The sequence below is a fragment of the Ranitomeya variabilis genome, chromosome 2, assembly GCF_051348905.1.
Source record: "Ranitomeya variabilis isolate aRanVar5 chromosome 2, aRanVar5.hap1, whole genome shotgun sequence".
Classification (NCBI taxonomy): domain Eukaryota; kingdom Metazoa; phylum Chordata; class Amphibia; order Anura; family Dendrobatidae; genus Ranitomeya; species Ranitomeya variabilis.
The window spans coordinates 971,184,363-971,197,836 of NC_135233.1; the positions used below are offsets into that span (position 1 = coordinate 971,184,363).

The window sequence follows — 13,474 nt, forward strand, 5'->3', positions numbered from 1 at the left end:
TAGTGGATGGTTGGTGGATGGCCACCATGTCCTAACAAGGCTGCGACGTCAGCAAGGACGTGGAGGAGTCATGTTTTGGGCCAGAATCATGGGGAAACAGCTGGTAAGGCCCTGTAAGTTTCCTGAAGGTGTGAAAAGTTTCTGATTGACAACTTTCTTCCATGGTATAAAAAGCAGAAACGTGCCTTTAGGAGCAAAATCATCTTCATGCATGACAATGCACCATCTCATGCTGCAAAGAATGCCTCTGAGTCATTGGCTGCTATGGGCATAAAAGGAGATAAACTCATGTTGTGGCCACCATCTTCCCCTGACCTCAACCCTATAGAGAACCTTTGGAGTATCATCAAGCAAAAGATCTATGAGGGTGGGAGGCAGTTCACATCAAAACAACAGCTCTGGGAGGCTATTCTTACTTCATGCAAAGAAATACAAGCAGAACCCCCCCAAAACTCATAAGTTCAATGGATGCAAGAATTGTGAAGGTGATATCAAAGAAGGGTTCCTATGTTAACATGTAACTTGGCCTGTTATGATGTTTTGGAGTTAAATAGCTTTTTTGTTCTGTGAATGTGACCTCCTATTGCTGCAAATTCAACAAATGAGCATTTTCAGTTCTTTAAAACATATCAAATGTTTAGAAATTCTACTGTGCCTAATAATTTGGAACAGTGCATTTTGAGTTTTTATTCATTTTGGAGATTATACTGTTGTCATTGGGAGGTTTCTTCAATAAAATTTGATGTATACTCTAACGGGTGATGACTTTTATTAGACTGACTGTCATTTGCACCGACCATTTAGGAAAATTCGAGAAAAATATCATTTGCATAATAATTTGGAACATGGTGTATATACTTACTTGCCCCATTATCAATAATAAAGAGACTGTTCTATTCAAGCTAACACTGGTTCTTCACGTTTGGGAATTAGTTGCACCTACCACCATCACCTTCTACATAAAGAGGTACAGGTGTTTCTCATAAAATTAAAATATCATCAAAAAGTGTCACCTAGCCAAATCAGTTCTCATGCTTCGCACTGACGAGGGCCAACAGCCCGAAACACCGTGTCTGCGAATTGAGATACTGATTTGGCTTTTATCCTAAGTGATATTGCACGACTCGTTAGAGGGTTGATTGTGACTTGTAGGATCGCTACTTCCAACAGGTGGCGCTATAGAGTTAAGTCCTCTTTTTCTCAGAAGAGGCAATTTGCATATTTAATTTCCCAGAGGAGCATTGTACGGCAAATAAGCCTCCTTACCTTGACAAGCCAGAGATGGTATGTCACTCTCCATAAGGAGAAACGATACCCCTTAGACCCCAGTCCAGAGCCTCTCACCTAGCCAAATCAGTTCTCATGCTTCGCACTGACGAGGGCCAACAGCCCGAAACACCATGTCTGCGAATTGAGATACTGATTTGGCTTTTATCCTAAGTCATATTGCACGACTCGTTAGAGGGTTGATTGTGACTTGTAGGATCGCTACTTCCAACAGGTGGCGCTATAGAGTTAAGTCCTCTTTTTCTCAGAAGAGGCAATTTGCATATCAAAAAGTTAATTGATTTCAGTTCTTCAATATAAAAACTCATATATTATATTTAGTCATTAATGACAGAGTGATCTATTTCAAGTGTTTATTTCTGTTATTGTTGATGATTATGGCTTACAGCCAATCAAAACCCAAAAGCCATTATCTCAGTAAATCAGTAAAACACCAGCTTGAAAAATGATTTTAAAATCCGAAATGTTGGCCTACTGAAATGTATACTCAGTAAATGCACTCAATACTTGGTTGGGGCTCCTTTTGCATCAATTATGCATGGAGGCGATCACCCTGTGGCACTGCTGAGGTGTTATGGAAGCCAAGCTTGGTTTGATAGCAACCTTTAGCTCATCTGCATTGTTGGGTATGGTGTCTCATCATCCTTTTGACAATACCCCATAGATTCTTTATAGGGTTAAGGTCAGGTGAGTTTGCTGGCCAATCAAGCACAGTGATACTGTTGTTTTTAATCCAGGTATTGGTACTTTTGGCAGTGTGGATGTAAGGAGGAAGACTGGGCTGTGGGCCTCTGTACTGCGCCTGGTCCGGAACCGTTGAGTCCCAGGTTGCCTGGGGGAAAGAATAGGGGACCGGACAGACCTCTTCACCCGGAAGCAGGGGGCGGGACAAGCAGAAAACCGCAAGTAGCGATGGGCAGTTTCTCGCCGGCGGTGACAGAGCAGGTGTGTGTGCAAAGTGCTCCGCTTGGTGTGCATCAGCACCGCAACGTACAGTGGTACATTGCACTGGCCGTCATTGGGACTACAACCTTCATCGGATCATCTGCGGCCGAGGAAGCCACAAGCACAATAACTTTATTGAATGGACTGTTATTACCTTGTTGTTGTTTATTGCCCTATCATCTGAAATGTAACTGTTCATCTCCCTGCGAGGAGTATCTTTACTGTACAATTAAATTGTTAACCCTTGCTCTGTCGTTCTTGCATCACTGCATCCCACAACCTGCTTACACTTGGCGTAGTCGGCAGGATGCAGTTCACAAGCACAGAAGCGGCAGACCAGGTGGTCATGGGTGCCCCAAGGGCTACCTTACCGCTGAGGGCCATGCTGAGCAACCTCCCAAAGTTTACAAGGAGCAACTCGCTGCTATGGGACTGGACAAAGCTTGTCAAGGGAATGCTGAGAATGCACCCTATGACACCCACTATGCAGGCAGAGATTGCTGTGATGGCCCTGGATGGGGAAGCCAGATGTTCTGTTATGTTTCGGCACCCGCATGAGCGGAGCACTTTTACTAAGGTATTACAAATATTGGAGGAAATGCATGGGGATAACACGGATGTCAGAGAATTGCGCATGCGCTTTTTTACTGCATTCAGAGTGAGGGAGAGTCCGTGACCCAAGGTATGAATGTCTTGCAGGAAATTCACGTGGCCATCATCAAGTGGGATGATGTGAGTGTGGGGACCCCTGATGTGGTTTTGATAGAACAACTTGCAGCCCGTGTCAGAATTCTGCTGCGTAAGCAGGCCCTGTGAGAGCACTTGCGAATCAACCCACGCATGTCTTTCTTAGAGATTGGGGCAGAAGCGCGCGTGCGGGAGCAGGAGCAAGGGACAGGAGCCTTGGTGGGGAAGGAACGAAGCGGGGAGGTGCCAGCTTTTGCCTGTAGCTGAAACAGGATGGGTCAGGGAGATCCGGAAGGAGATACAAGAAATGAGAGAAGAGTAGTCTGACGTCAGGAAAGCACCCAGAGAAAGAACAAGCCCAGACTCCCGCTTGCCTCCTGTACCTCGCCAGGAGATGGGACAATCTTAGACAGGGAGACAGCCGACCTGTTTCAGATGTGGAGACGTTGGACACTATGCCCGAGGGTGAGCCAAGCGGGGGAGGCCACTCACCCGGCAGACGTTAAACTATTAATGTGGTCTTGCTTCCAACACATTTAGGAGGCCGTAATGGCACAGCAAATAAAAAAATCGTAGAGTAGGACTGCCCCATTATGAGAATGCCTCGGCATGGTGGGGTGGCTCAAAGAATTGATCAATTGTTTGCTAAATGTCTCATTTTGATATACAGTTAGAAATTAATATGTGCATGTTCACTTTTGTATTGCGTTCTGACCACAAGCAGTGCTGGCTTCTCCCCTTTTATTTTGATATTGGTTTGTGGCTGACCACCACTGTTGCCGTGCGTGCTGGGTCATGCACGCCATTCTTTCTGTTTTCATTGTGATTGACCTAGGCTGCTGTACACACATATGGCAGCCCTGCCCTGCCCCAGGCTCTGTTTGATTTGTGCACCTGTGCCTGGGCCTGTCTCACTCTTTGTCTGTGGTGCTGGTTAGGCAGTGTGGAGGTCAGATCTGAAATGTCTGTTTGGACCTGGTCGACCTTTATCTGCGCGTACCCTTTCTGGTGCCATGGGAGTGATTCTGAAATACTACAGGTACAGTTTGCATTCAATATGGTCCCGCTTTTAATACATTTAGGAGGCCGTAATGGCACAGCGAGTATAAAAAACGTAAAGTGGGATTAACATGGTCTTGCTTTCAACACATTTAGGAGGCCGTAATGGCACAGTGAATATAAAAATCGTAGAGTAGGACTGCCCCATTATGAGAATGCCTTGGTGTGGCGGGGTGGCTCAAAGAATTGATCAATTGTTTACTAAATGTCTCATTTTGATATACAGTTAGAAATTAATATGTGCATGTGCACTTTTGTATTGCGTTCTGACCACAAGCAGCGCTGGCTTCTCCCCTATTTTGGCCAGAACTGTTCACAGTATCCCAGGTGAGGTCTGACCAAGGAGTAGAGGGGGATAATTACTTCACGTGATCTAGACTCTATGCTTCTCTTAATACATCACAGAACTGTGTTTGCCTTTTTTACTGCTGCATCATACTGTGTCATCTTCGGTTTTCTTGCCCAGATGTAGAATCTTGCATTTCTCCCTATTAAATTCCATTCTATTAGTTGCTGCGCATTGTTCAAGCTTATCCAGATCCTTCTGAAACCTTTCTGTCTTCTCTAGTGTTAGCTATTCCTCATAGCTTTGCATCTTCTGCAAATTTGATTAGTTTACCTTCAGTTCCCTTATCTATATTATTTATAAAAATGTTGAACAGCACTGAGGCCAAGACAAAGCCTTGTGGTAACCCACTTGAAACACTCTTCCAATTGGAAGTGCAACCATTTATTACCACTCTTTGAGTACGATCGCTGAGCCAGTTATGAATCCACCTAACCATAGGTTTGTTAATCCCATACTTCGTCATTTTTTCAATAAGGATAGTATGAAATACTTTATCAAATGCTCTGCTAAGTTGAGATATACTATATCTACCGCATTTCCATGATCTGACCAGTCAGTGATTCCATCATAGAAGGAAATTAGATTAGTCTGGCATGACTTGTTTGCTACAAACCTAAGATGGCTCTGGTTAATTACTGTATTCTTATCCAAGTACTTACATACATGCTGTTCAATAATTTGTTCAAAGATCTTCCCTGGAATAGAAGTAAGGCTCACTGGCCTGTAATTTCCTGGATTCATCTTCTATTCTTTTTTGAAGATAGGGACACCATTTGCCCTTCTCCATTCTTCTGGGTCTTCTGTTCTTCATGAATTTTCAAAGATTCTGGCAAGTGGTTCTGCAAATTCCTCTGCTATCTCTTTAATTTTAATTTAAAATTAATTTAAATTAGCTAAGTGCTCCCTCGCTATCTCTCTGTTTATAGATAGGGTGGATTCTTTTATTCCTTCAGTGAAGATCAGTTGATGTTACATTTGCTTTCTAAGAGAACACAGATGCAAAATAGGAATTTTTAAAGTTCGGCCTTCTCAACATAATTTTTGACTACTTCACCCTTTTCATCCTGTAAAAATCATATAGCATCTTTGACTTTTCTTTTACTTTTGACATACCCCCCAAATACTTTTTTTTATTACTTTTGGTCTACCTTGCAAGCCCCACTTCATTACTGGCTTTAGCTCTTCTAACGCTTACCCTGCATTCCCTGCAGACAGCATTATACAGTTAGGTCTATATATATTTGGACAGAGACATTTTTCTAATTTTGGTTATAGACATTACCACAATGAATTTTAAACAAAACAATTCAGATGCAGTTGAAGTTCAGACTTTCAGCTTTCATTTGATCCATATCTTTAGTCTGTCCAGGTGGCCTATAGCAAATGCCTACTCTACAATACAGTACTAACTTGGAGCCCTTGTGTAGAGATGTAGAGATGGGCCTCCCACCTGGCCATCTACCAATTTATTCTGAAGTACAGAGCAGGCCGGTCCAATGCTGATACCCTGCCCATGTTGCCCATGACCAACAGAAACACCCTGGTATGATGAGGATGAGTGGGATGAAGTAGAAATGCCGCCTTCTACTTCTATGTTGCAAAACAGAATGTGCAGAGAGTTCACAGAACTTCCAGTTCAGAACCAAGGTCTAGATTCACGAAGAGACATGATTGGGCTGAAATCCAGAAGGAGAGTAGAACCTTCAGAACCCTACAGAAGTTACTAGAAGCTGGACACCCAAAACTAGCTGTGTGCTACAGACAATCTCATCCAGAACTTTTTTGATTATGGAGACAGAAAAAATGCCTGCACTTCCACAAAGAAGTGTTAGTTCGATGAACCATGAACACCCACACTCATGAAAGAGTCTTTCAGAATGTCATACCCAGACAAGATGCCAACCTCATCCTTGAGGCCTATCCCAACCAATCAGGACACTTTGTCTGCCAAAATACTGACCCTCAGGTAACGCTTTTACTGGATAGGAATGCGCCAAGACATTGTGAAATGGTGCACAGAATGTGTCTCATGTACTTTAAGTAGGTGAGACTGTATGGAACAAAGAGCCCTGCTGCATCCCATTGAAACTTGCTATTCTTTTTGAGCTTGTTGCTCTTGATTATGTCAAACTGCAACCCAGCTGTACTGAATAACTCTATGCTTTTGTCAGTTTCTACTACTGTAGCACCAGAAGGGGCTTTGTGTGCCTCCATCACCCTGCTTATTTGGCTTCATATGCCCTGTCTTCAATTTATTATGTCAGCTATTCCGTCTCTGCTAGAAAATACTAATGTAACTCCTGCAGTAGATTATCGGGTGGTGCCGTTTATTGTCGAGGTGTCGGGAGCATCACCAACCTATGATAAGGAGACCGTACATGCTCCGTGGACATCTGAATGAGCGAACAAGGGACAGTTACCCGCTCATTTCTTTATGGTCTGTGTGCTTGACTGCACCTGGGGACCAAGCAAAAAAGTTATAGCGGGTTAACTGTCATCCCATTCCTCAAACAGGGAAGGTTGTTCCTACATGAACCTACTCTGAGACAAAAGGATTCCTTTTTTGCTGCAGGTACTCAGGAAGCCAAGAATATTTTTATAAAAAAAAAATTATGGATGAAAGGAATGTATATGTCAGGGTGTGTCGGGGATGACACACTTCAAGAGGGGAGCCATGAGGTATCCCACAAAGTGGCCATCTCCATGGAATAACAGATATATAGTATGTTCCATACAAATACTGTGATTTCTGTGTAAACTGTATGCTGTAACATATTGCAGGGACTTCTGACAGGTAGCACAAAAAAGGGTTAATCTCCCCACAGAGGCTTGTTCATATGTCCCAGCTCTGCTTGGTATGCAGTAGCTTCTGGAAAGATCTGGAGCATACTCACTTGGGAAGTTAGCCAATGACTGAAGCTGTAAGACTCACATGAGTGATGCGGAGCTAACTGCTGTGAGGTAGTAATAATTGAGTAACAAAAGACTGACCATCACTTCCAAACAGAATACGGTGTGTACAGGTGCAAAGTAAAAGTAGCCATCTCCATACATAAATAACAAATAAAGTTGCACTCTGCAGTGCTATAGAATGTAAACATGAAATATTTGACATATGAATTGCATTGTTGCTCTAATAATAGGAAAAAAAATGAGATACTTAGCACATAATTTGGCCAATTCATGCATGCCTATCCACCAACAACAAGGTGATGTCATTTTGCTGGTGACCTATCTTAATGTGAATCCCCTCCTAGGCTGAAGCCTAAATTAGATGGGTAGGTAGGATCCTGATGTAATTAAAACTGCCACAGGCTGATGAGTTGAGTGCTCAGTCAGAGAGCCTATATGTAAGTAACAAAAAACTGACCGTCACTTCCGAACAGAACACTGGTGTGTACAGGTGCAAACTAAGAGTAGCCATCTCCATACATAACTAACAAATAAAGATGCACTCTGTAGTGCTATAGCATGCAAACAAGAAATATATGAATTTTGAATTGCTTTACTGGTCTAGATAATAGAAACAATTGAGATACTTTGCACATAATTTGACCAATTCATGCATGCCCAGCAGTCAACAACAAGGCCCATTTTTCTTGGGACATATCCTAATGTGAATCCGCCTTGTCGTTGGCTGCTGGGCATGCATGAATTGGCTAAATTATGTGCTCAATTCAGAATCTCAATTTTTTCCTATTATCTAGAACAGCAATGCAATTCAAATTTCATGTTTACATGCTATAGCGCTACTGTATTTGCTAGTTATGCAACTCGTCATTCTCCATATTATCCATTATGATGTGCGCAGATTTGGGATTCACTATCAGCCCTATGTCCAGGAGCCCGTCTCAAATAGTATGATATGCATCTGGTGCAATGACAAAATATCTTCCACTGTTATATCCCTTTTTTTATACATTGTGGAACTTTGTGTGTGTGTGTGTAATTGAGGATTGAAGGAGGATCATCATGTAAGAAAGCTTGGCCACTGTGAGGCACATAGACCGCCAGGAGCACAACCCTCTGCCATACACCACTGCAGAGATAGATTCAGGTCCCAAGAAGGGGACCTGCGCATATCAGCCAATATTGGCATATGGTAAACATACAGAGATGGCATATAATAGACTTATAATAATAGCCTATGGTAGACTCACAATAACGTATGGTAGACTTACAATGCATTTTGTTGCTTTCTTGAAAATCTTTATCTCCTTTATCAATAGAGACAGGATCAGTGCCATAAGTATTGATATTTTCATCCAGATACCAGCTAAGATTTTCATCAATCACAGCGAACATCAGAATGAACGTATTGTTCGGGTTCCTCCCTATTTCTTCTATTTTACCTAAGGATAAATTGTTGTTATCATTGGTGGAAAGTCTAGATTTTTAAAGATTCTAAAAAAAGGAAGATACCAAGGATATAGTGAAAGGTAATTGCTGAATTAAGCAGCAAAAGCTAACTCCTTCGCTCACCTTTCTTACAGATAATTAAAGGTCCAACAAGTCCTGAGAAAACATCTCTTGGACCATCGATGTGGGAGTGATAAATCCTGGTCACACAGTCTTCATCTTTAGCAATTGGACCTTGATCCTTAACAACATCCCATTTGTATGTGTATGATTCCCCAGTCTTCACAGCATCATCTTTTTTCTGTGATTTGGAGGTATTATCCGGGTATAATGCTCCTGTAGATAAAATGCATTTTCAATTAGAAATGTACAATTATACTTAACATTAGTCCATTGTATGATTATTCCATTGTTACAGTAGTGACTAGAAAAGCATCTACGAACACACAACGGGCTAAAGCAGCAGAAGATTCTACTTATCAGGTCCCTGTTTTCAACACACTTATGCCAAAGTCTCTGAAAAAATTGTACTAAAAAGGTTGTCAGGATCAGGAGGCTGTGAACAGTTTAAGGATTGACTAAACTTTATCTTTATTTTATTATCTTCAAGTCATTGGAAAGTTATTTTTTTTTCATAAACTTCATTACCTTATTATTCTTTCTTGTCTTCAAAACACTATTGCATTGCAGTTTCAGTGCTCATTTTACGCTTCTTTAGAAGCTGCTTTCAACTGCTCCTCACCAAAGCTACAAAGACTATATTCAAATATGCTGTGTCAGGAATTCCACTTACAAAAATAACTCAAATGTTATTCTCTGGTTCGCAGCCGATTCATCCATAACAGTCCGTATCAAATCTGTTGCTGTGGGTGACTGCACCACCATATCACTCGTGGATGTGTCAATAGCTTTGCTTTCTGTGGCCTGTGCTCAGTTTCACACAGACCTGTCTGCCCAGAGCCTCCTGCTCTTGTGCTTGGAAACAAAACACTGACCAACCCAAACCTCAACTGAAAGTTTAAATGGGATTCGTGTGCATGGACCACTCCCAAAACTCGGGAATAAAGGGAGAGATCCGTCCCACTATCATCCTGCAGAGTCAAATGTCCAGATGGTGGGTTTGACACTGCAATACTCTGTTCTAGGTGGTCATGAAACAAGGTGCAGTGAGCACTTTGTGATCAGTCTGGGAAAGGCATTGAGTTATGAATCTGTTCTGGTAGTGAGCACGAAGGGCATCGATGGTTGAAGATGGGTCTGTTGAAGTAAATAGTAGTGATGAGCGAGTGTACTCGTTGCTCGGGTTTTCCCGAGCACACTCGGGTGGTCTCCGAGTATTTATGACTACTCGGAGATTTAGTTTTCATTGCCGCAGCTGAATGATTTACAGCTACTAGCCAGGCTGAGTATATGTGGGGGTTACCTGGTTGTTAGGGAATCCCCACATGCTTTCAAGCTGGCTAACAGATGTAAATCATTCAGCTGCGGCAATGAAAACTAAATCTCCGAGCACTAAAAAATACTCGGAGACCACCCGAGCGTGCTCGAGAAAACCCGAGCAACGAGTATATTCGCTCATCACTAGTAAATAGAGTCCATACATTCTCATGGGGTGGTTATGGACCTTCACCTACCTGGTCTACATCAGACTGCTATATAACTGTTGTTGCTACCAGTCACCTGCTGTGAGTGAGCTATCTCCATTTTACTATGATGGAAAAAGTAATTCCAGACTTCTTCCTCAGGACACAAAATGTATATGGTATAAGTTTGTTTCCTGAGGAAGAAGTCTGGAATGACTTTGAAACGCATTGACTAAAAAAACCTGAAATAAAAAATCCTTTATTAAACTTCCATTTGGATCTTCGTTGCCTACCAGCAGCGTGGATAAACCACTTTTGGCTCCTTTATTTCTCTTTCCTGGTCAGAAGACCCATGGATCTGCAGCAGTTGTTTTCATGCGTATTCATGGTTGTGTGTCACACAAATTTATCAGGTTAGCATATCCTTCATTTGCATAATTTTTATTCCCAGATAAGACCCTATTTGGCCTTTTTTGCTCATAGTTTCCCTCTTTTCTATGATGACAGCTTTGCACTCCCTTGTCATTTACTCAAGCACCTTCATCAGATGTTCACCTGTATGGCTTTCCCACAGTTTTTAGAGTGTTCACAGGGGTGCTACGCACTCTTTGGCTGCTTTGCCTTCACTCAGTGGTCCAACTCATTCAAAACCATCTCAATTTGGTTGAGATCAAATGATTGTTGAGGTCATGTCACTTGACAAAGCCATCCATCCCTCTCGCTTTTGGTCACATAGCCCTTACACAGCTTGGAGGCGTGTTTCCGATCATTGCCCTGTTGCAACACAAATGATGGTCCCACTAAGCGCAAAACAGATTGTATGGCATGTCATTGAAAAATACTGTGGTAGTCATGCCGTGTAAGAACGCCTTGAATTTGGAATAAATTACCAAAGTACCCCACACTATCACACCTCCCCCTCTATGTTTTAGGGTGTGCTTCGAGTTTATCTTTTCTGTCTCACAATGACACTGTGGTTGGTTCCCAAAATTTCAAATTTTGACTCATCAGACCACACTACAGATTTTCACTGATTTAATGTCCAGTCCTTGTGGTGCTTGGCTCAAACAAGTCTCTTCTTCTTTCTTACAGTCCTCAGTACTGGCTGTTTGCAACAATTTGACCATAAAGGCCTACTTCTTGCAGTCTCCTCCAGACAATTAATGTTGAGATGAGTCTGCTTAATTTCCGACGGCTGTTATCTGAGGTGCTGTCAATTTGCAGTTTGTGGCTGATAACACTGATGAACTCATCCTCTGCAGCAGATGTAATCCTTTTTCTTCCTTTCCTGGTACAGTCCTCATGAGAAGCAGTTTCATCATAATGAAACCTGGTGGTCGCAAACACTTTCTCAAGGCCAGTGATTCCACAAATTATATTGCGTTTCTGTTTATTAGAAGTCATTCCAACTAACTACCTGGTGAAGCTGCTTGAGAAAAAGCCAAGGGAACGTAGAGCTGTAATCAGTGTAGCATAGGGGTGCCTTGCAGATCCAATATGAACAAGGAAACCCATTGTATGAACAAATGTGACCAAACTTTTGACCAGTACTGTATATCACAGGGTTATTCCATCAATGACAATCTTTTTTTTTACAAAACATTTATCGACATGACTACATTGGTTCTCTAGTGAGTATTGCTTCCTACTCTATTACAAAGCACTATGTAATTGATTGGCGCTAAATATGGATTAATATTATTTTCTGTCCCCTTTGAAATCTTGGTTACTTTTATTTTACACTGTCTGCATACAGCACATAGATGTGTTGTAAACTATATACGTTGAGAACAGTTCATTTTGTTGTTATACAAAATGCAATAGTGCTACCTCTTTCCCTATGGAATGTAAAAAGTTGCATGAAACGCCGCAGTGACTGCCTGCGTGTGTAAAAGGTACCAATATAATAAAAGACGTTACATGCGCTATTTAGCTGTGTAGACACTCTGGATAAAAAAGCCTTCCTGGTGGATAACACCGGCACATGACATTTCCATCTATATGATCCATTCATACACAGCTCTGGGCATGTGTGTGCTAAATAGTGCTTGCAGCCTCTTTTATTAGATTGTTATTATAAGCTTCTTGCAGTCCTGTTTTGTACAGCCCCTTTCATTTCTTCCATATTATTGAGATGCCTTCAAATAATTGACCTGATACAGTTTTTAAGGTAAAACCCAATAACTCTAAGTTATTATTGTATTTATTTTAGCACGGTTTACTGCTCTTCTTTTCACTTGGTTTTACATGTGCAGTAGCTTACCTTCATTTTCCTTTGTATATTGCACTCCATGTGGGTGTAAGGAGTAAGGTCTGGATGCAAAATTCTTGAGATGAATTGTAATTGTGTCACCAACTTCAGCTGTCATAATCGGGCCAAGAAATCCCAGCCAGTCTGGTTTCTTGATTTCATCTGTGTATAAATCATCGGTATATTGTAGGTAAGAAGCTTTCTTGTAGACTCTGCCTATTCTATTGGAGCCAGATTGTAGATAAGTGCTGGCATGCCTGCATGGAAAGAAGACAGCAATTAGACAGTATTCACACTAGTCTTTTTTTTAAAGGGAACCTGTCACCTGAATTTGGCGGGACCTTATTTCGGTCCGATGGGCGGTGTTTTCGGGTGTTTTATTCACCCCTTCCTTTCCCGGAACACAGCGAAATACTTCCGGGACATAGTGCGCCAGCGCATGCGCACTAATGCTTTTCGGCTTTGCCAGCAGTTGGGCAAAGCATACTGCGCGTGCGCAAGGCAAGATTGCTTTGCGCAGGTGTGTTCTACGGAGGACAGCGAATCAACTTCAAACCAACATTGCGGCCAGCGTGCAGCCAGCGGGAAAGGAAGGGGTGAATAAAACACCCGAAAACACCGCCCATCGGACCGAAAAAAGGTCCCGCCAAATTCAGGTGACAGGTTCCCTTTAAGTCCGTATGTACTTATCTACATTGTACAACTGTTAAATTTGCTGCCTGCCATGCTTTTCATTGATATCAGTGTGAAAAAATTTAAGTAAAAGTATATGCCTCCCTGCAAAAAAAATATATACGTAGTGTACGTGTTTTAATATTGAGATCATTGGAAAATGAAATGGACAGCTGTATGTAGAATGCATCACAGTGCAATTATATTATTAAATTATATTCAGATCCAGGGCTGCATTCACAGTTCTTCAGTTCACAACTGAAAACAGTTTGCAAGTTTGTC

The 13,474-nt window shown here is 41.9% G+C and overlaps 1 protein-coding gene across 1 annotated transcript in view; it reads right to left on the reverse strand.

Annotated features, from left to right (window-relative positions):
• Positions 1-13,474, reverse strand: part of LOC143808311 (ceruloplasmin-like) — a 168,944-nt gene that overhangs the window by 123,993 nt on the left and 31,477 nt on the right. Inside the window, exons 2-4 of the mRNA XM_077290829.1 lie at positions 12,533-12,777; positions 8,810-9,022; positions 8,509-8,679 (exon numbers count right to left, since the gene is read on the reverse strand). Coding sequence (XP_077146944.1) covers positions 8,509-8,679; positions 8,810-9,022; positions 12,533-12,777 — 629 coding nt within the window. The remainder of the gene's footprint in view (positions 1-8,508; positions 8,680-8,809; positions 9,023-12,532; positions 12,778-13,474) is intronic.